This window comes from Podarcis bocagei (genome assembly GCF_964188305.1).
Source record: "Podarcis bocagei genome assembly, chromosome: 2".
Lineage (NCBI taxonomy): Eukaryota > Metazoa > Chordata > Lepidosauria > Squamata > Lacertidae > Podarcis > Podarcis bocagei.
Window position 1 is genome coordinate 99231139 of NC_138126.1, and position 23357 is coordinate 99254495.

Here is a 23357-nt window from a genome sequence, read left to right on the forward strand (position 1 = left end):
GAGGGAGGGTGCGCACTGCCACCTTACCATGGGCCATGAGGACAAGGAGCCAACGCAGACAATGCTAGTCATTTTGCACATGGAAATCTGCCATATTTGGGAGGCATCTATGTTAGAACTATTTTCCCTTATTATCTAGTTTCCTATAGCCAATGGTGTGTTTGTGTGATCTGTGCATTGCCCTGTCCTAGCTCCTGCCAACCTAGAAGTTCGAAAGCACACCAGTGCAAATAGTTGAATAGGTACCACTATGGTGGGAAGGTAAATGACGTTTTCGTGCGCTCTGGCTTCCGTCACGGTGTTCCGTTGCGCCAAAAGCGGTTTAGTCATGCTGGGCCTAATGACCCGGAAAGCTGTCTGTGGACAAACGCCGGCTCCCTTGGCCTGAAAGTGAGATGAGCACCACAACCCCATAGTCACCTTTGACTGGACTTAACCGTGCAGGGGTCCTTTACCTTTACCACTAGTACATTCATGCAGATAGGTTGTCCAGGGAGCAATTCTATATACATTTCCTTAGGGCAGTGGTTCTAACCTGTGGGTCCCCAGATATTGTTGGACTACAACTCCCATCTTTCCTAGTCAGCATGACCAGTGGTCAGGGATGATGGGAGTTGTAGTCCGACAACATCTGGGGACCCACAGGTTGAGAACCACTGCCTTAGGGTAAGTCCCACTGTGTTCAGTGAGACTTACTCCTATAGGAAGCTGCCTTATCTGTGTCAGACCAATGGTCCATCTAGTTCAGTGACTGATAGTGGCTCTCCAAGGTGATTTCAGGCAGGCTTCTTTGCCAGCCCTACTTGGAGAGCCAATGGAGATTTAACCTGGGATATTTTGCATGCAAAGCTGATGATACCACTGAGCTATGGCCCTTGCCAGACGTGTGTGTATAAGGTTGCAGCCTCTTCCGCTTGTTAGAGATGCAGCTCAAGATAGGGAAGGGATCAATGAGTGCAAGATGCTCTGCTCAGTTTGTGTGCAGCTGGCTCTGCTGTGGTGTTTTGTGTGTGCGTGGTGGGGGATTTATTCCTGTCGTTTCATTCTTTTCTAGGTGTATTACAAGCGAGCAGACATGGCCATTGGGTCCCTCACCATCAATGAGGAGCGCTCGCAAATTGTGGATTTCTCTGTGCCCTTTGTGGAGACCGGCATCAGCGTCATGGTAGCAAGAAGCAATGGGACCGTCTCGCCTTCTGCTTTTCTAGGTATGAGCACTGAAAAAGAGGGACTTGCTATAAGTTGTTGCTGCAGAATGGGGTTCCCTTGTTCACTGTTTCAGCCAGCCATGCCTTTTGCCATGATATTCTGTTCCTTTCTCTCTCCCCCCCCCCCACAAGTGTCCTGTAGCCATTGAACATATTCGTTCTTCATTTGGCTTTGAGGTGCTGGTGGTGGTGGAGTCCCGTCCCGTCCTGTCCCCATCCCCTCCAATTTTATTTTTAAAGATGTCTTGTACTTCTATAAACCTCAGTGCCCCCCGCTCCAGGCTGCTGATGCCTCCTCCTTGTGTGCAGATGATGCTGTTTTGGCTATAGAGTAGAACCTCTACTTACGACTGCCTCTACTTGAGCCCAATCCAAGTTGCAACCGCGGCAAACCCAGAAGTAAATACAGTGGTACCTCTGGTTGCAAATGGGATCCGTTCCAGAGGCCCATTCGCAACATGAAAAGAGCGCAACCCGCAGCGGCGCATCTGCACACACACAGATTGCGATTCACTGCTTCTGTGCATGCGCATGATGTCATTTTGCACTTCTGCGCATGCACAAGCGGTGAAACCCGGAAGTAACCCTTTCCAGTACTTCTGGGCCGCTGTGGGACGTAACCTGAAAGCACGTAACATGAAGTGGACGTAACATGAGGTGTGACTGTACCGGGTTTGCCCCAATTCGCACATGCACAGAAGCGGCTGCCGTCGTCTGCACATGCACAGGAGCACGCTGCCGCCGAATGCGCCTGTGCACAACGGTGCTTCTACCAGCGCCCTGGATCGACTTACGGACAGACCTCCGGAACTGATTACGTCTGTAAGTAGAGGTTCCACTGTATAAGGATTGGCCCTCACCTCTGATCATCACAAATAGAGGAGAGGGTTTGCTGATGCCAGATCCAAATCATGTGTGCTAGAGAGAATTGAGCACTTTTATAACTGCCTAGATCTTTGGGGTGCTAACATTCAGTTGTGGCTGTACATAATGCTTCCCTGATTTCAGTTTTCAAGCTGAAAACTACGATTTGTGGGAGAATAGAAATACTTCCAAAAGGAACACTTAGCACGACCAGTCGATTTCATAACATTGTTTGGTGTTGTTTCCCTTGGTTAATGTTGAGTCTAAGCTGTTTTTTCGTTGGCTGATTGTGGAAGCGGTGATATGGGTGATTCCCAACAGTTGGGGAGCATGTAATGAACATGTAATGAGTGACATCAAATGCTAAATTGCTAATGAGATGATGCAACTGAGGGCACGTAAAGGTCGTTGCGGGAGTGGAGAAGAAGAGAGGACAATGTAAATTGTAAAAGAATGGAGCGTCAACTTCAAAAAGGGAGGTGTCTATCCTTTCAAAAGTTCTTATAAAATGCTGTGCCGCTTTGCCTTGAACCAGAAAATTGGGTAACCAATTAAGAGATTAATGAATTGGGCTGATACAAACAGGAAGGAACTGGCTGAGAGAACAGAGGCTGTGGGTGACCTGGGAAGATCTTGTCATGAAGTGATAGCTTGAGAAGTTAAGGTGAGCAGTAGGTAAAAGAACAATGAGCATGAAATAAGGTGTTGCTTTGGGAACTGACAGGAAAAGTCACATGTTTGGAAATGCTAAAGTTAAAGGGTATCAAGGAAGGTTGGCAGCAAAGAGATACCATCAGATGTACAGTTGCCAGCGATTCCCCTTCCAACACCAAGGAAATATAGCAGGGCTCGGAAGAGGCTGAGCTGTCAAGATATATGATATTAATTACACCCCCTTATCTATTAACATGAGTTTATTCCATCAGTGGAGGAAACTAGCTTAGCCTGGCATGATTTGTTCTTAACAAATTCATGCTGATCTCTGGTAATCACCCTGTGTTGTCCTGGAGTCTTAGAGATGTATTGCTTCATTATCTGTTCTGATATTGTAATGGTTCTAGGGGTTGCTCGTGCGTAAGCCGGTGCTTATCTCCCCGGCTGGCTGCAAACACCTGGCTGGGTTGCCTAAGTGAACCTTTTCTGTCTGGACAGCCACTCACCCGTGGCTGACTCAATCGCTGGCAGAATCCGTCAGTGGGCGTTTCTTAAACTTCTTCCAGCAAAGAAGCTCTTTGACGCCTAGTCTCCTCCTACTCTCTCTGCGCGAAAGCCTTCCGCGCAAGGAGGGCGTGGGCAGCGGAGGACCCCTACTCTCCCCGCTGGTCCCAGGCAAGGAGTCATGGGACCGCCTCGCCGCTTCCCCCATCTGCTCCCCTTCTCCACTTGTGCTACGCTGATTCTCTTCCCCAGAAGATGGGCTGCTTCTCCCGATCCCTGGACGCTCTCTGGAATCCCTGTGGCTTTTGCTCTCTCCCTCCGGCACTGATGGCAGTTCCCTGACAGATATGTTTCCAGAGACTTAAAGCGCCAATACATTCTCTCGTGTCCCTTTCATTTCTTTTGGAAAAATCTAACCCTTTCCCAGTGGAGTCTCATTCACCTTTCAAAATCTGCCGATAGACCAAAGTTTTCCAGAAAGAGTGTAGAAACTTCATTGTGAGCTTCTCAAAGGCCCTCAGCAACATTTGACACACACACCCCAGCTCCCACACTGCCTTCCCAAAGCCAGGCAAACAAGGCGCTGGGCTTTGGGAAGAAGGCATGAGGGCTCTGACATGGTCCTAGATCTCTCCCACCAACCTCCCAAAGCCTAGTTAGTGATCTCCCAGCTTTGAGAAGGAGATGGAAGGGCTCTAGGATCCTGTCAGAGCCTTGCGACCCCTTCCCCAAGCCTGGTGCCTCACTTAGTCAGCTTTAGAAAGGCAGTGCAAGGGCGTGTTTCAAATTTGGGCCTTGTGGTGTGTGGCCCGCAGGTTCTGTGTCGAAGTATCCTTGCGGCTCACTTGGTATGAAAAGTTGGGCTGCCCAGCTGCAGAGCAAAGTAGTAAAGCAAGTTCATCAATGGTTTTATAGTGTACTCAGTGCTTCTTGGATGAAATGTATTGTAGGATAAAAATTTATTGCTCTAATGATGTCTCCTGACTGATGGGCGCTCCGTTGATGCATTGCTACCAAATGCACCAATTACTTGGCGGCGTCCATAGAGTAGTTTGGGACAGATACAGTGTGGGAGGCGGCACTTAAGTTTTAAACTTGCGTGTTGGATTAGCAGCGTTAAGAGTTCATTTCCCACTTAAAGTATTTTTTTTTTATCATGGGCCAATTAGCTTGCTAGCACTCCCCTCTGGCAAGCTCTTTCATCTGTTTAGTGCTGGTTAGCTTGAGAATTGTGCTGAAGCCAGCCGTATAGCTTCAGTTTATACTGCACCCGTGGTTCCCAGAATCTCCCGTGTCCTTCCTTTTGTTTATTGTGGTCTAAATTCCTTGCATCATCCCCACAGTGTAGATAGTCTAGCATAATACGGTCTCTGAATATTAAACATAGCAGCCCTTGGCGGTGGCGACTCTTTTATTGGGTAATTTGCTTGCAACCGCTGTTTACAAGGATGTGGATGTATTGTTATGGCTGCTAGCCAGCCATTCCTTTGTCAGGGAGATGGCTGGTTAATAGCCTAGGATAGCTGCTAGTTGTCTTTTAATGGGAGCTAATCATTAGGCAGACTCTTGATGTAGAGATCTCTCCAAAAAAGTTTCAAATAGAGGATGGCTTGGAAAGTGAAGTTATCTCCCTTCCTGCAGCCAAAGCTGGTGTAAGGTGCATGTGTGTAGCGAGATAGAGTCAGTATGCATGGAATTGCAATTGTCTTTCCATATGCCAGGCAGTGGTCTAACCACTGAGCCTTTTGGGCTTGCCAATCAGAAGGTCGGCAGTTCGAATCCCTGCAATGGAGTGAGCTCCCGTTGCTCTGTTCCAGCTCCTGCCAACCTAGCAGTTTGAAAGCACGCCAGTGCAAGTAGATAAACAGGTACCACTACAGCAGGGAGGTAAACAATGTCTCCGTGCGCTCTGGTTTCCATCACGGTGTTCTGTTGTGCCAGAAGCGGTTTAGTCATGCTGGCCACATGACCCAGAAAATTGTCTGTGGACCAACACTGGCTCCCTTGGCCTGAAAGCAAGTTGAGCACTGTATCCCATAGTTGCCTTTGACTGGACTTAACCGTCCAGGGGTCCTATACCTTTTACCTTTTGACTATGTTCCTGCGTCTGTCTAGATTACACTGTGTTCCCCCCCATGTTAGTAGCCGCAATGTAGTTCAGTGGTCAGGGAAGGAGCAGGCCATTTGTTTACTTTTCCTCCCAATCAGATTTGTGTGTCTGTGTGTGTTTAATCACTTTTTTTTAAATGCTCCTGCTCAATTACTTCAGTAATATCAAATAATCTTTTGAAGCATTTTAAAGTCAAATAGAGGGGGAGAGGCGTAAAAATGGTAGCAGTACCGCAGCAATAGAGTTCTGATTGCACAAAAGGATGGGTACCTTTGTAGGTGCGCTTGAACACATTATAGGCTCATTTGAAACAGCGGCTGCACATACACAATGATGATGATGATAATTTTACTATTTGTATTCCGCCCATCTGACTGGGTTGCCCCAGCCACTCTGGGCAACTTCCAGCATATACAGAAACATAATAAAACATAGAGATATTAAAAACTCCCCTATACAGTGGTACCTTGGGTTAAGAACTTAATTCGTTCCATAGGTCTGTTCTTAACCTGAAACTGTTCTTAAACTGAAGCACCACTTTAGCTAATGGGGTCTGCCACTGCACCGCCGTCATACGATTTCTGTTCTCATCCTGAAGCAAAGTTCTTAACCCGAGGTACTATTTCTGGGTTAGCGGAGTCTGTAACCTGAAGCGTCTGTAACCTGAAGAGTCTGTAACCCGAGGTACGACTATACCATACATCTAAAACAGGTGACTTCCTTGAAGAATGATGGGAAATGGTAGCTTACACCTCACAGAGCTACAGTCCCCCAGCACCCTCAACAAACTACAGTCCCAGGGTTCTTTGGGGAATGTCAGGTGCTTTAAATGTATGGTGTGTGTGCAGCCAATGAAGTGCAGGCCCCTTGGGCAGGGGCGGAGCCTGCTGCCAGATGGTCACCTCCGTGAGTTGTGTTGTTTATCCATGGGTGTATCATAGCTGAAAGGGGCTTTTTCCTTTTCCCACTTGGAGTTGAAAGATACGGACAAAACCAGACGCTTTGGTTCTAGCTTGTTATATCGCGGAATTTATTGTTTGCCCTCGAAGGAAGGGATGCATTTCCTTCCACTCCACGCAGCTCCCTTGGAAACGAATTGCTCAGTGCCAGGTGAGGACGCTGGCTTCTCATAGGCTCCTATTAAAGCCCCTCTGAGGCAGGCAGGGCTTCCTGAGAGCTGCCCCTCCTCCTTCCTGTTGTGAAACAAAAGCTGTCACTTCCTTTCTTGTGTTTCTCTGGCACCAACCGTCATCTATGCCGAAAGCTGAAGGCACTAAAATAAACAACAAAATAAACAACAGGGAGGCAGAATTATCGCTGCAATCAGTCGAGGGGGGTCATATCAGGCTCTCTCTTGGAACGGCAAACACATAATTACGGAAACAAAAGGGAATCTTTGTTGAAGATTAGTGAAAACAATATCCATTGGGAAGATAAATTAATGTAGCTATGCATCTGCAAGAGCCTTGCGTGGCATATTAGCTTTTTAGCTATGTTGAGTGAGCGCTGGCAAATGTTTATGTGCAAGAAAGGTGGTAGCCTGTCTTCCGTCAGTTGCTGGTTCTGAAAAAGAGGCACACGTATTACATTATACGAGTTAGCACCTCGCAGTATGGTGCTGAGCAAGTGAGCTACATCTTCCGGGGGTGGGGTGGGGGGGATCCAACGTCATGCTGTTGTACTTTGGAAAGCTTTGAAATGCCATCCTCGATGCACAACAGCTGTGTTTTGCCTTTTGACACGGCAAGTGATTGATTGGTCTAGTATTTCAAATAGAAGCTTGTTTAACAGTCAGGGGGAATCTATTACACCTCATGAGAGAGGAGCCGTTTCGCAGAAAGGCAGGCAGTGGCTGATTCCTGGGGAAGTGGAGATTTGTTGAGTCCACTAGAGGATCAAGTGCAAGTTCAGTTTAAAGGAGCATCCAGTACTCCTAGGGAGAAAAGCAGTAGCACACCGATGGCATACACTTAGCAGGGAGTAAGTGCATTCGGAAATCAAGAGGGTACCATTTTGCCTACTGTTTTACAGGTGGGGATCGCTGCCCAAAGGCACAAGTACTATCAAAAACCCATCTGGCAGGGATTTGGAAAGTTGATAGTATTGACCAACAGATGTGCATTTGCTCAGTGAACCAGCATCATCCCATGGCTCTGAGCCGAGTTCCCTTGTGCCTTCAGTGTGGGTGGAAGCAGCCCATTGCATGCCTGGTCCACAGCTAGAATATTAAAATGGAATAGAGGCAAGAAGCTTTTTTAAAAGGGCAGTAGTGGCTGGTGGAATGGAGCAGCATTGCTTACCATTGCAGAGGCTGCCGCTGGTAACTGAGATGGGGGAGGCAGTGGGGTGGCTGGCATGATGTGGGTGCAGCGCTGGAGCCTGTCCATTTGCTCCAACTTTGCTCCAGCCTCCATGCCAGCTCCCCTCTGGTAGTGACCTCTGCCAGCCTTTACTGGTTAAGGGTAAGCGTGGCATGTAGAAGTGTACAGTGGTACCTTGGGTTAAGTACTTAATTCGTTCCGGAGGTCCGTTCTTAACCTGAAACTGTTCTTAACCTGAGGTACCACTTTAGCTAATGGGGCCTCCCGCTGCCGCCACACTGCCGAAGCACGATTTCTGTTCTCATCCTGAAGCAAAGTTCTTAACTCGAGGTACTATTTCTGGGTTAGCAGAGTCTGTAACCTGAAGCGTATGTAACCTGAGGTACCACTGTACCCCACTTTAGAGGAATATGTACTTTAAAAAAAAAAAGAGGAGAGGGCTTGTCAGAAACCTCTCTCGGAACCTTTTACTTACCGTTCAGAAAAATAAAAGAATCAGACATTTTAAAAATTCCTCTAGGACAAAGACACTTCTCTGATCTGGATTTTAAAAACACACACACATGCACAAAAACCTGGGAGATTCTACATGCCAGATCCTCTTAGCATCACAGAACAGAGTGGCTGCCTCTTGCATTCACAGTCCCCCTGGTACACAGTAATTACCTGTACTATAGTTATCATATAACGTGTGTATGTGTGTGTACCCACACATTTTGGACTGGGAACCTGAAGTGATCATCTCTAAAGCCTTTTGGAAGCCATAGAAATACTGGAGCAACTCAAAACAACAAAGGGTCTTAAGAATGGGGAGAACATAAAGGCAAGAAGAGGGAGCTACCTGCTCCCATCTAACCATCTGGATGAAGGGCAGGGTGGTGGGGGCAAAACTAAGCCCAGAGAAAATTAGGGGCCATTCCTGCTGTTGTTCTTGGATTCCCACCCAGCGCTGCTTGCTTTTCTGGATCTCCTCTCTTTCTCATCTGCCTCAACATGCTAATGAAATGCATCTGATGCCATCAGATAAAGTTTTTGTCCTCCTTGACAGGGAAGGACAAGCTGACAAATGGGCCTCGGTTGCTGTATTTTGAGGGCCTGAATTAATCCCATCCTTCAGTCTGCCCTTTAACGCTGGAGCTCTATCTCTCAGTCTGCTGCTGTCATCAGACAACTGCTTGGGCTCTCTGTTTGCTCCTCTTCCCCTCCTCTCCCCCCTGTGTTGCTCTCTTCCTCAGTTTGGTCACGTCCGCACGGCTCCTGCTTAGAGGAAGAGATGTGGTGTCTCAGCACAAGCCAGTCCTCGCAGTATACGCAAGCAGGGGAACCTCGGCCTCGGCTGGCATTCCCCCAACCTCATCCCACACTGAGTGATAACCAAAAGAGCAGCAGAGTATGTGCATCTGGCTTCCTCCACCTCCGACCCTTTAAAAGCAGATTTGCGGGCACCTAGGGCCCTACAGAGGGACGCGTGTGGCGCTGTGGGTTAAACCACAGAGCCTAGGGCTTGCCGATCAGAAGATCAGCGGCTCGAATCCCCACGACGGGGTGAGCTCCCGTTGCTCAGTCCCTGCTCCTGCCAACCTAGCAGTTCAAAAGCACGTCAAAGTGCAAGTAGATAAATAGGTACTGCTCCGGCGAGAAGGTAAACGGCATTTCCGTGCGCTCCTCTGGTTCGCCAGAAGCGGCTTAGTCATGCTGGCCACATGACCCGAAGCTGAATGCCGGCTCCCTTGGCCAATAAAGCGAGATGAGCGCTGCAACCCCAGAGTTGGCCACAACTGGGCCTAATGGTCAGGAGTCCCTTTACCTTTACTAGGGCCCTACAGATGTTGGACTGTAGCTGCCATCCTTCCTGACCACTAGTCATGCTGGTTGAGGCTGAAGGGAACTTGTTTATTTGCAAATATTTCTATCCTCCAACATGAAGGGGGGGGGAATGGTGGCGAAGAGCATAAAATCAACAAGGAAGTTACATTAATAAAAGTTCAAAATGCATCACAGATTAATACATTGGCACAGCTGGATCACCCATCAGAGGAATTCTGAGTGAACAGAGGAGTTTAAGCAGGTGCCTACATGTCAGGAGGTGCCTACTTGGTGTTCATTTGAGAGCACACACCAAGGGGGTGATGCCACCATTTCAAAGACCCTGGATCTTTGTGGACTTAAGTTGTACAAGTGACAATAAAGTATTTCAGTTCAATTCAATGAAGACAAACCTCAGGAGCAAATGGCACTACTAAGGAGTGTCTCTCTCGAGAATTGAGGTGTCCAGACAGGATTACAAGGTAACTTGATCCCAAGCTGTTCAGGGCTATATGGTAATAAGAAGACCTTCATGACGGCACATTCTGAGGAAGCTCTACAGAGACTTGTCAACCAATTTGCCCAAGCCTGCAGGGAGTTCAGTCTTACCATCAGCCTGACGAACTCCAACATCCTGGGTCCAGACGTTGCCAGTATTCCACGCATCAGCATTGCTGACCACACACTCGAGGTGGTAGATGAGTTTTTCTGCTTGGGTTCCACCCTAACCTGCATCCTCTCGATTGACACTGAGCTGGACAAGCATATTGGCAGTGCAGCTACGGCAATGGCTCGCCTCTCCAAAAGGGTATGGGTGAATGTGATGCTAATGTCTCATACCGTGATGAAGGTCTGCCAGGCTTGAGTGCTGAACACGCTGCTTCATGGAAGTGAGTTGTGGGCAAAGCCACTTCCGAGCTGGAGAGGAGGTGGGGTTGCGGGCCCACCCCCTCCCCACGCATGCGGGGGCTGGCTCACAGCCCCCACACGAGAGCTGGGGAATCCTCGGGCGTGTCACCGCCCCGGCCAGCCAATCAGCGGGTCGGGGAGGCGTGGCTTAACACATTTAAGGCTGGCGCGCCCGGGGACTTTCCTCTCCTCCCCGTTCCAGCTGCTTCGGTACGAATTTTTCCACTTGGCAAATTTCCAGCCATTTGGTTTTTTCGCCTACCTCGTAGCAAACGTCACAACTTTCCCTGTATTGGTGGTTAGGCATTGGCAGGGGTAATTGTTATGCAAATGAAGGGGGGAAGGAAGCCTTCCCTCAAAGCGAAGGGTAGTCTGGTAAAGGACTCCCGGGGGCGTTGCCCTGTCCGAAGCCTATGGAGGTGTGGGCCTAAGGCACGCCCCCAAGCAGTGACACCCGGGGGATCCTAGTTGGCGTACTTCAGCAGGACTCCCCCGGTTGGTGGTTAACCCTTCCCGGTCTCCATGCCGGGTAGTCGATAGGAACCAATGCCTAAGGCCAATACCTCTCAATTCCTGTAATCAATAAAGTTGTGGCCTTTTATGCCCATTAGCCTTAAATAATGTGTCCTCTGTCTTCATTTCACAAGGGGGGAGGAGACTTGCCACGCAACTTACACAATGAGCTGCGTCAGGAGGATTTTGGGTATAATTATTATTATTATTATTATTGTCACTACACCACCTGTGTGCAGTGAAATTAAACGAGCCCCCCCCCCCCAATACACTCAGTCTTGTTCGCACTCTATGTGCTTGTCGGAAGTCAATTGCACCACTATTTTTTTCCATTCAGCAGCCCAACAGCCCATGGATAAAAACTGTTCTTTAACCTGTTGGTGCGGCTGACTATACTTCTGTATCTCTTGCCTGAAGAGGTGCTGGCCAGGGTGTGAGTTGTTCCTAAGAATTTTCCGCGCTCTCCTGAGGCAGCGGTCTCCCGCAATGTCATCTAGCGAACTCCAGGGACAGCCCATGATATCATGTGCTGTATTCACCACCATATCAAATGGCAGGGCAGAATTCCAAACAAAGATGTGCTCTCCCGAGCCCAGCATGTTCGCACTCCTGTCCCAGTGACATCTACATTGGCTTCATCATGTCCACAGAATGGAAGATAGCGGGATCCTCAAAGACATGCTTTACGGGGAGCTGGCTTCAGGCACCAAGCCATTGGCAGACCAACGCTGTGTTACAAAGATGTCTGCAAACGCGGCATGAAGGCTGGCAACATCAACCGTGGGAATCCCGATCGCAGTGTCTGGAGACGGGCAGTCAGGTCGTGCATCCTTACCAGTGACCAGAGGAGGAATGTTTGGTGGGAGGAGCGCAGACAGAAGAAACGGCATGGTGCATCTGCAGCAGCACAACTGGATGCCTTCACCTGCCCCAGCTGCAACAAAACATGTCTCTCCCCTATCGGTCTCTACAGCCACAGCAGGCGCTGTAACCTTCCAACGAACGGTTGGACTTCACCCCCAAAGGAGCACTCCTCCATTGTCTCCCGAGATAGACAAATGCCAGCAATTTAGTGTTTTTTACCTTGGTGTTTTTGCATCTAGTCACGAGTCCAGTTGCTGCACCGCCACGCCTAATGGGGAGCCTGTGTCTCTCCATATGCTGCTGGACTTTGACTCCCATTGGCAGGGCCAACGGTCGGGGATGATGGAAGTTGTAGTCCGGTAATCTCTGGAAGGCCACAGTTCCCTCACTGCTGACCAAGCACTGATGAAAAAGACATTGAGAACACTGGTTAACCTGTGGCAAAGACACAGGGAGACCATAATCAAGCCACCTTCATGCACTCACTTCTCTTTTGACTCTCCTGGTGCGCAGAAACAGGTTCTCTCACCCAGGGGCAGAAACAGCTTCTTTCTCCGACTGCAGGTCACAGGCAAAAGTGTTCATTAAACCCATTTTCCAATAACCAGAGCCTGAAAAGCAGGGCAGGGGGAGAGCCGAATCCTACAAAACTTACACGCACAACCCAGGGATGTTGTAGTCCACTGACATCTGGGAGACTACAGGTTCTCCACTCCTGCTTTAGAACAAGGTAGGAAATGTAGTAGCTACAGCTTCATTTGTTTCTTCTCTGCCCTTTACAACCTTTTCATGCCCCCCCTCCATGCTGGACCTGCAGGGCAGGGGGCTTCCGATGCAACTTTTTCAGTCCATAAAGAGGTAGAGCAAATCACCAGGTTGTAACCTTGCAACTGATCCTCTTGTAATATGTACGTGTGCATCAAAAATACATAAACAAAATAGAAGAGTTACATCAGAGTAATTACTAACAGAATGAGATGCCTTTATAATATGTTTTTCCTCTTTCTGTGTAATTAAGCACATCTGTAAGATGCGCCAGAAGCTTGGAGATTTCCTGTATACTTCATCATTGTATTACAATTTGTACTTATAATTTCCCTCCCACTATCTTCATAAGGAATTTGATAAATATTGCTGCCCCAAAATTACCTTGAAAGTCATTGTGGTGGGTTTTGTTTTCTTTCTTTCTTTGCTCACAAAATACCAGCCCCGGACGGGAAAATATTTCATACTCTGAAGCAACTGGTCACGGGGTTGGTATTTCTCATTCTCTGCCTCAGCCCTGCAAAGCACATTCTGTTCATACACCTTGGTGTGCAAAACCGCATTTGACAGGTGAGGGGAAAACCATATTAATTTTTCTGTTCTGATAAAGGCAGACAAGTAGCTTTGGGGTGTGTTGTGTTGAAAAATATCCCGTTGACTTGAGAGCCTGTTCATTCTTACAGCTTTAAAATGTGGCTTAGGGTTCCTAAATGCTCCTGAAAATGCTTCAGCCTTAGCTTTGGGAATAGTAATATTTACTGACAGTCCTGCACAGTGGGCCCATCTTTCTAACACCCCCCACTCCCCACCCTTCACAGAAAAGGAGAGAGATTTTCTCACCAAGAGGTTACCTTGCAGAGAAACATTGAAGCTTTCGGTTCAATAGAGATTTTCAAGTAAAGACTCTGGTTCCATTAAGTTTCAGAGGGGGAAATAAAGAAAGATCTGGTCTAATTTGGAACTATTATTATTATTATTTACTATTTTGTATTAAATTTGTATTCCACCCTCAATCAAAGATCCCAGGGTTGTTCACAACAGAAAAATAAAGAATGAGAATACAAAATACACAATAAAACAAAGACAGAAACAAACCCCAAACTCACCTTCCACAAACACATTTAAAAAAATAAAATTGAATGTTAATCAGCCGAATACCTGGTTGAAGAGAAACATTTTCACCTGGTGCCTAAATATACACAATGAAGGCGCCAGGTAAGCCTCCTTGGGGGAGAACATTTAACAACAAGGGAAGCCACTGTAGAAAAGGCCTGTTCTCTCTTGGAGACGGCGCACAAAGAAGGGCCTAGGACATACCTGATGGACATTAGTTGCACACTCTATGGTATCTGCTGCAACCAATGAATGCAGCAAATGGGTGCTTTAGCTGAGATCCCAGTTGAGATTGCAGGGGGTTGGACTAGATGACCCTCGGGATCCCTTCCAACACTATGATTCTATGAATGTGAGTATAATAGGCACACACAACAACCAAATTTCTTACTCATGTCTGTCTATTGACAGCACTGGGGAGAGAGAAAATAAATGTCCTGTAGAGATGGGGAATGAACAGCCTTTTCCAGCTTGATAAGGACATCTTCCAAGGTCTTGGGTGTCACCTTAATTTCCTTTGCTTTGTTGTCAAAACCATCGCTGTGGATGACGCAAGTGTTTGTGTGGTGTGGTGCTATGAAAAGGTTACGTACATAAATTTTAGTGAAGTTGACTCTTTAAGCACCTATCACCAGGGGTGGTTGTACTACTCTAACTCTTTCCATACCTGATGCTTCTCTCCCTGCTAAATGAAGGGGCCTCCAGTAGCAGACTCTGCCTGTCTCCCTGTCTTCATTCAGATATTTAATGAACTCGCATAGATTGGGGACAGAGTTTCCCCCTGCCCCCATTCAGTACCCAGGGCAACAGCAGCAGCATATTGTCTTAAAATGGTTCCTGTGTCTCTTGGGCTGTAATTGGGCGCAGAGAAACGGTGGAAGGAACCAACTGGGGAACCCTCAAGGGAAGAAGGATCAGCGAGGGGATTGGTGGTGGGATGATGATGAGTGGTCAAAAGGAGAAGACTGGGAGAAGGAGGTTTTGGAAGCTAAAGAGGCAACAAGGCTAAGTGAGCTGGGAAAATCAGTGTCAGAGGGAAGTCCAGAATCAGAGGCAGAAGCTGAAGCAGGCGAGTGGTATGAGGGAGGACAAGAGGCAGAGAGATGAGTCAAGCTGGTGAAGAGTCACAGGTGTCTTGTTCTCATGCTGTGAAAAGCTCCCCTCCCTCCTTGTCTACAAGAACCGGAAGGGGCGTGAAAAGGGTGGAGGAGAGGTTGGCTTCACACCGGCGCAGTCTCTGATTGCTTGGAAAAAGCCCTGGAGAGGAGGGAACTTTGATGACTGTGGGTAGACAGGGACTTTCGGTCTCAGCACATGATCCATGGGGCTAAGCTGCTGTGCTCATTAGGCCTGACACTGCACCAAGTCTGTGCAGACTGTGTTCTGACTAATGAAGACTCAACTCCAGCTTGAGCAGTGTTATTTACTGCTGGCCTACTCATAATATGGGCTCTTGTAAGTCCTGCATGGTGTTTGATACTGGTGCTGGGGTGCACTTCAACAGTGCCACCACAGCAGCCAATATGTACCCATACCTGTTATCAGCATCGCTACACATACAATCACCGTTCCTTCCATTTTCAGTGCTCAGACTGACACTGAGAGGGAGTCAGGAAGCTCAGGGGAATCCCACTTCACAGAAGTATTTAGAGAAAAAAGAGAGAAAAGTGGGGAGCCCCACAAAACAGCCCAAGGAGGACCAAGCATACTCAGAGGCCACTGAATGATGACAGACTGTTTGGTTTGGGGAGAGGAGGAGAGGATGAAAATGAGTCCTCCACTCTGTAATGTTTTGTTGCAGGTCTCACTGGTTCTCTGTGCTTCTGATGTTTGGGGTGTTAATGTAGCCATAGCAGAATCAAACCATGGAGAAGAGGGTGGCAATATTGGGGAGGGTGTGGCAGGTTGTCTGGTGCAGTGAATGGAAGCACTCCCTGCTCCAACAATTCATTGCAAATCACACTCGCAACTCCTATTGTCACACGCAAAGAATGAGCACAATAGAGGTGCATTTCACAGCACATGTAGTTGACTTCAGCAGGCATTGAATGCAAGTCTCCCGTTGTCTATCGGACCATCTTTTCTCTCTATCAATGGGCAGGGAGGGGGTGTTTGTAGCATCGATGGGTGACTCTTAACCTGTCACTTGCCCTGGGTTGACTGGCTTCCTCTTGTCTTCTAGAACCCTACAGTCCAGCCGTGTGGGTGATGATGTTTGTGATGTGTCTCACTGTCGTTGCCATCACAGTCTTCATGTTTGAGTATTTCAGCCCTGTTGGCTACAACCAGAATTTAACCAGTGGCAAAAGTAAGTAAATTTCCAAAATTGCGCACAGCAAGTGAGCCTTATTATTTTGGTGGGGGCAATGACAAAAAGCAGGATGTAATAAGCATGAGCCACCCTGCTATTATACACTCCACATTTAAACAGTTGCAAAAGATAAACAATTCTCAGTGTCTCATCGAAAGCCTTGACCTTTGGAAAGAGAGCCCATGGCAATCTCCAGCAGGTGGGATTTCTCTGCCTCCCCACCACAAGAGTCCCATGGCATTCCAGTTTCTGGTGTAAGGATTCCTCCATTTATTTAGTAACTTTAGTTATGGCATTTCCAGACATCTCCTTTACCCAGCAAAACCGGGGTGCGGTACAGCACTCTGTGGCGACCCAACGATATTTATTTCTTTATGGTCGCCGTCTTTTTCACACCACCAGCACCGATAACATTTCCATGTGCACACATAAACCCCAAACAAGAGAACGGAAATGTGGCAAATGAGACTGGTAAAGATCTCCGCTGAAATATGTGCCGTTCGACGTTGTTAAATATTTAAGACCTGCCAGATATTTTCTGCAGTTTGTGACAAAATCTGGAAAAACAACCCTTTAGATTTTAGGAGAGCAAACTGAAAAGCACCCAAAATGCCTACTTAGAGTCCCCTGCTGTGGGGAGAGAGACCCAGGAGCCTTTCAAGCAAACTATACGAACACTGACAGGACTCTCTGTCCTGTTTATTTACATGTGTATAGATGGACCAGGTGTAAAAGCAAACAGGGCTCCTGTGCCTTTAAAATAGATGCACAGAAGGGAACATGTCAATGCAGATTTTCTCACCTCTGCATGACAAAGCTGCAGAAATTCTGGCTTCTTTGCAGCTATGGAAGGCACCAGATTGCATCTGGTAGTCGGCTCATGCGAAGGCCGTTTAGAGACAGTGCCCTGCCTTGACTCTTTCCTGTAGGATATAGTGCCTTTGGATCTCTTCCGAATCAGTCTAGAGGGTACCAAGGAAGCCCTCCTGATCATCCAGGAGCTGGTCCTGAAGTGTTCCTCCTGCAAGGGCAGCAGTCTGTCCCGGGCTTCTGTGCGAAAAAACAAATGCATCCATTGCAGGCGGATCCGATCCAGCTCTGAGTCATGTCAGCATCTTTTGTGTCTGAACTGTCAACAGCTGGCCGGATCAGCCAGCCTGATTTGTAGGCTCGCCTGTAAACTCCGTGAGCGGCTCCTCCTGTTAACAGCTTCCGCGTCTTAAGTGAGCTGGGCAGAAGATTTCTCACAGCTGCTTGGAGAAGCTGTCAGCCCCAGGCCAATCCTACCATCCCTGCCCTTGATAAATGCTCATTAAAACTCACACATCCTGACATGCGGGGAATGAAAAGGCTCCTCGGGTGCTGAGAGATAGGTCCCACACACCCTCCAGCCACCTTTGGCTAGCCTTTTCCCTGGGAGAGCTCCCCAAATGCCACCGTCCCACTTGACCTCTGAGAATTTGCTGCTGAAGGTGGATCAAACAAAGGTAAAAGATGCTGGAAGTCAGGAGGAGACTGGTAGCTACAAGGAGAGAATAGCCTGGAATAAAAATATACAACCTATTTTTAGCTTTCATCATCCAACTCTGTAAAACAAAAACAAAAAACCCTCTGGCAGAGTGTGAGTAGCTGGTACCCTGCTGCTTCCTTCCTTCCTCTCACTGGAAGCTGCCTTTGAACCATTCTTCACATTCTGGGTTTTCGATTTTAGGGTGGGTTTTTTTTTTGTTTTTTGGCTTGTTTGTTCAGTATTGTTGCATTCTTAATTTAGAAATGGCAGCAGAATCTCATAACTGCAAACAGGAGGGAAATGGAAATATGAAGAACTCGCAAACGTTCCTAACTGTGCCACCGTCCCTCCTTTGGCATCATTATTACCATGACAAGGGACTGATGTCAATGCCCCTCCCACCTTCAAATCACCTTCTTCCTGCCGGGTCGAGAAAACAAGGACCAGAGTGTGGCCTGCCATGTGCGTTGGGCTGGTGACATGTTGGGACAGCTTCATGGTTGTCAATGGCGGCCATGAAGTCCTGAGACACCCCATGCCTTGGCATGGATGTTGAAGTCTCTCAGAACCAGCAGTCTGGGACTCCTCCACACTGTCTCTGAGACTAGCTCTGTCAGCTCAGGCACGGAGACTGCTGGGCAGCGAGGCAGGCAGTAAACCAGCAGAATCCCTAATCTGTCCTGATTGCCCAATGCCAGGAACACACACTCTAGATCCCACCCCCAACTGGACAGAGAGCCTGGAGATAGAGAATCTCTATGGACCACAGCAACTCCCTCTCCCCGACCCTTGAGTCTGGCCTGATGCTGCACCCAGGTGGGCACAGCTGGGTGAGACCAACTCCACCCTGTTCACCCACCCAGGTTTTTCAGTGATACATACCAGATCTGCCTCCTCATCCATAATCAAGATCATGGATGAGGGAGATTTTATTCTGGCATTCAACAGCAACAGTCGCAGACCCGAGGGCTGGCTGATATGACAATCACAATGCCCCAGGTTGGAGGGGGGACTGGTACACAGCACAGTCACTAACTGCCTGTGCTGTGTGCCCCTTACGCAGCCTGCCCCTCCTCCCACGCCATACCCCCCCTGCCCAGAACCACTGCCATTGGGCCTCCCCCTGCTCCTCTCCTCCCAGGCACATCGCACAAAATGCCCTTACAACTCCGTTTAAAACAGTTCATAAAACAATTTAAAAGGATATAAAAGAAGAAGCCCTCTCTGCTGAGCAGCAGCAGCAGCCCTTATAAACCCTGGGCCTGGTGGAGAGAGGCAGGAGCAGGACCCTCTGGCTCTCAGCAGGGTGGTCCTAGGAAGTCTGAGATCTGCTTAATTGAAGCCCCACATTATTTGTTTGGGTTTTGAGGCTTTCCCCTGTAGTCATAGGGTCTAGAAACTTATAAACAAGAAATGATGAAGATTCTCAGGATTCTCAGTAGGTTTTACTGGAAAGGCACTCCAAGTAAGATCGTGGTGCTTATTTGGGTCTTCTTCAATGTCGTCTCCCAGGCAAGCTCTGCTGCTAATCTGCCAGCATTCTCAATACTGTGTCTGAGTTGAGCAATAAAAAGGTTGCAGCAATTGTTGCAATCCAACAAAGGTCAAACAGATTATGAGGTCTCTTAAGTACACTGTTGGGTTCTGGATTGCCCTGGTTCTCTCCTTCTTGACCTTCTGCTTGTCAAACTCTGCTGTGCCTACATCTTTAAATACAAGTGCATGTCTTTGCTTAACAAGTGGAAGAAGCAATCCCTTCCCAAAGCAAATCCTGCTCACATGATGAGCCTTAGCAGAAATGGCGGCCAGAAATATTTCAGCAGAGATCTCCAAAGTAAATAAAATGCACGTGTTTTACTTCCAAAAGCTTACAATGAATGAAAACGGCTTATTTCTAGCAGGAAAAACCTGCTGCCTACAAATTGCTTTCCCTTCCATCTTTTCTAGAATCTGGGGGGCCTTCCTTCACTATTGGCAAGTCCGTCTGGCTGCTCTGGGCTCTGGTTTTCAACAACTCCGTTCCTATTGAAAACCCCAAAGGGACTACAAGTAAAATCATGGTGCTCATCTGGGCTTTCTTCGCCGTCATCTTCCTGGCCAGCTACACTGCTAATCTGGCAGCTTTCATGATCCAAGAGCAATACATTGATACTGTCTCTGGGCTCAGCGATAAGAAGGTGAGGAATGCTTGAGCAATGGTGGCAAAGGGAATGAATGTCGAGTGCTTAGGCCATGGGTGCAACGTTTTGTAGCTTGGAATATCCCACAAGGAAGATGTGCTAGTGCTGACTGAATGGCAGGACATAAACTCAAGTTGGTTACATTTGCTGGCTTTGGTAAGCAGCTAAAGGAAACCTGATAGCTTTTGGTTACCAAGGAAAATTAAGCCCACACAAAAGTGTCCCTTTCTGTGCCCTCCTTTGCATCTGTAAGGCTGAAGATAACTCAATGGCTCTGCTTTTTTACTCTCAAAGTTTCTGACCTCTGTATTACTGGCTCCCAAGACACTGTTGCAACATGGACTATAAACTGAAATAAGTAAATGTAGAAAATTATGTAGAAAATTATGCTAAAATGGTGGTACTGAAGTACACACTCAGGTTGCCTCCAGACTGTCAGTTTTATGCAGTGGTTAGAGTGTTGGACCAGGACTTTGGAGACCAGGGTTCAAATCCCCCCTCTGCCATGAAGGTCACTCAGAGACCTTGGTCAAGTCACTCCTTCTCGGCCTAACCTGCCTCACAGGATTGTTCGTGAGGGTAATATAGGGGAGGAGGAGAACAACTATGTATGCTATCTTGAGCGTTTTTGAGCAAAGATGGGTTACAATGCAATACATTAAATAAAAACTATTTTGTAGGAGAGATTTAAGCACACACCTAAAATTTAGGTTTGCAGCCATTCAAGTGGATTAAAGGGTTCTGTCACCCTGGTGCAAACAAATCTGTGTTTGTTTTTTTAAAAAAAGGATTAGTTTTTTGTTGTTTGGTTTGGAAAGTAGCAAGGAAATGCATTGAAAACTGTGGGATGAACAGTTGATTTAATGGGAAGACATATAACCACTGCACAAACAAATCAGGATGAATCCATGATGAAGGTTGTATAACCTTCCCACTAACAAATTTGAACAAGTGCCCAGTAAGGGCCAGGTCTAACCTCCAACTAAGCTTTGTGCAAGCAACTCAGGGCTGAACGCTCAATAGTTAGGTTGGAGGAGCCCAGAGTCCTTTCTGAAATGCGCATCCTCAAGTCTGAATAGAGGGATGCTGTTTCCATTCTGGATCTGGCAACAGACTTGTCTTTGTGGTGTCCTTCCCAGTTTCAAAGACCTCAGGAGCAGTACCCCCCATTCCGGTTTGGAACAGTTCCCAATGGCAGCACCGAGAGGAACATTCGGAGCAACTACCATGACATGCACTCGCACATGGTGAAGTACAACCAGCGCTCGGTGGAGGATGCCCTGGTCAGCCTCAAAATGGGGTAGGTTGCAGCATTTCCCCATAAGAAAGAGCAGCGTGCAAGAAGGCTTCAAGGTATCTGTGCCACATTGAGTTCATTCATGGCCAGCCCTAGCAAATATAACAGGATAAGTAAATATATTGGCATATACGTCAATAATGACGTTGAAGTTGGTTGTTGGAACTGGCCCATTTCAGCTTCTGGTTCTTGTTTTCTGTTTGCTTGTGAGCTTCTGCTTCAGTGATGACAGACTCAGGCAAACCTTCTGATCAGTTTTGTGAATGTTCCTGTATGCCTCTCACACAGATTGACACTATGGCATGCTGCATTTCTGACCACTTCCTTGGGGCATTCGCAGGACTGGCCACCATGTCAAAAATGGGCAGCCCATAGCAACCTGATCAAGTCACCATCCTATGAACAGGATCTTTATTGACTGAAGTTTCTCTGCACGCTTGATGCTGTGTGAGATTAAACCATAAAGAAGCTCTCTGCTAATGATGACTACGTTTCAGTATTCTGTCACATAGTTGGCTTACTCTCTGTGAGAGTGTTGACTTAAGTTCCTGGTTCTCCCTGTGAATCCCTTCTCTCAGTCAGACTCCACAAATATGTGAACTAGGTATCTATATTCTGTCCAAACATGATTATGTTTATTCTGGGTGGAAGTTTGCTTGCTGCTGTTGTGAGGTAAATGTCACAGACCGAGTGCTGGCCGTGAGATGCCCAAATATCTTGTTTTCAGACTTTTCTAACAATCTGGATGTGTGTATCACATGTAAGGTTCCTGTCTTTACATGTGATGCAAAAATTAACAATTTTGATACCCCTGCAAGCTGCTAGATCAATCAAAACAATGGTTCTCAAGCATCTTTATAGAGGTTTCCTTTGGTGCCTGATGGGTGCGTTCCACAGTGAATGCTGGTTTCACTCCTGTAGCTAACAAGCCTCAAAATATTTAGTGCTTCCTAATTTTAGCAACAGAAGTCTCCACGTTTCCAGTTTCTGGAAGTTCAGATTTCAAATGTATTACTCATTAGTAGGAGAGTCTTCTCTCTGCTACCAGCCTCTAATTCACCCTCTAATTTCATTTGCTCCATTTCTTTCTTTCATCCCTCTGTTGCTATCCTTTGATCTGTTGACCTCTTGTTGTCCTTTTTAAAAGGCAACTTGCACAGCACAATGAAGCTTGAGTGTGATGTGGTATTCTAAAACCAAGGGAGTGAAAGCTCTCAAGCCAGTTCTTGTACTCACCTGCCCTAGGCTGCAGCATGCATGTATGTCACATTCTGCCTAAGCATTTCAAGGTGGGGCTGCAGGAGCTGCAATGCTGCAGCTGTGCATGCACAGGCCCAAGCCAAGCAGTCCTTGCTGCTTTCCAGAGTTTAATGGAATTTGCTCTCAGGAAAGGGAGCACACGACTGCAGCCACAGTCTGATAGTTAGTTTCTAAGCGTATTTCTGTGAAATTGTTTTTATGGACAGTGACTGCCCTGTTGTTTATGACAGCGAGGTAATGCTTGCTTTCCCCCAAGGCCATACTTTTGATATGGAGAAAGTGACTGCCCCCCCAATCACTCAAACTGTGAGATTTTGCAGCTGGGGAAAATGTGATTTATCTTCCAAACTATTACAGTTGTGGCAGCCCTGGAGAATATGCTAGATATCACCATTTTGTGAACTGGTTTTTTTACATGAATTGTTTGAACAGTGTGCAGTCCCCATCTTCAGTGTTAAGAGAGGCACGAGTTGTTTCCGAAAAATTGCAAGCAAGACGATGACATATGCTGTCTTCTCCTGCCCCTTGATTGCACTGCAAGACTAGGTTACTCTCAGCGTAGCACTTTTTCTATTGGATTGAAGCTTCTGGGACTGTCCTACAAATATGGTCAAGCCCACAGATGAGAACAGCTTTGCTTGCTTTCTTGCATCATTTTATAGCCTGGCACTTGGCACTGTGTGACCTTCTAGCTTACCACCCCCCCATGTGGCTTTTGTAGTTGCTGTCCCTTAATTTTTTCCCCTCTCTCTCCATCTCTCTCTCTCTGCTTGATTCCAGAAAGCTGGATGCATTTATATATGATGCCGCAGTGCTCAACTACATGGCGGGCAAGGATGAGGGTTGCAAACTGGTGACCATTGGCAGCGGGAAAGTCTTTGCCACCACCGGCTATGGCATTGCCCTCCAGAAGGACTCCAAGTGGAAGAGGCCAATTGATTTAGCCCTCCTACAATTCCTGGGAGATGGTAAGTAGTTCTCTGTCTCCTCCCCGCAAACACACTTTGCTTCCTCACCCTCAGGGGTAGTTACCAGTAGTCTCCTATGTATTTTTCTCCAAGGGGTCACAGAACAAGAAAACCTCTGTCTTAACAGGTTGCGGGGGGGACGGGACACCTGGCCACAACTGCCTCACAAACACAAAGCTGAACCTTACTTAATCTTTATT

The 23357-nt window shown here is 47.4% G+C and overlaps 1 protein-coding gene across 3 annotated transcripts in view; it reads left to right on the forward strand.

Annotated features, from left to right (window-relative positions):
- The window catches only part of GRIN2C (glutamate ionotropic receptor NMDA type subunit 2C), an 89329-nt gene that overhangs the window by 57513 nt on the left and 8459 nt on the right, over window positions 1–23357 (forward strand). For all 3 annotated transcript variants that reach the window (XM_081184525.1, XM_081184524.1, XM_081184526.1), the window contains exons 7-11: window positions 1055–1208; window positions 15814–15939; window positions 19400–19629; window positions 20772–20932; window positions 22970–23157. In XM_081184525.1, the coding sequence (XP_081040651.1) occupies window positions 1055–1208; window positions 15814–15939; window positions 19400–19629; window positions 20772–20932; window positions 22970–23157 (859 nt within the window). The remainder of the gene's footprint in view (window positions 1–1054; window positions 1209–15813; window positions 15940–19399; window positions 19630–20771; window positions 20933–22969; window positions 23158–23357) is intronic.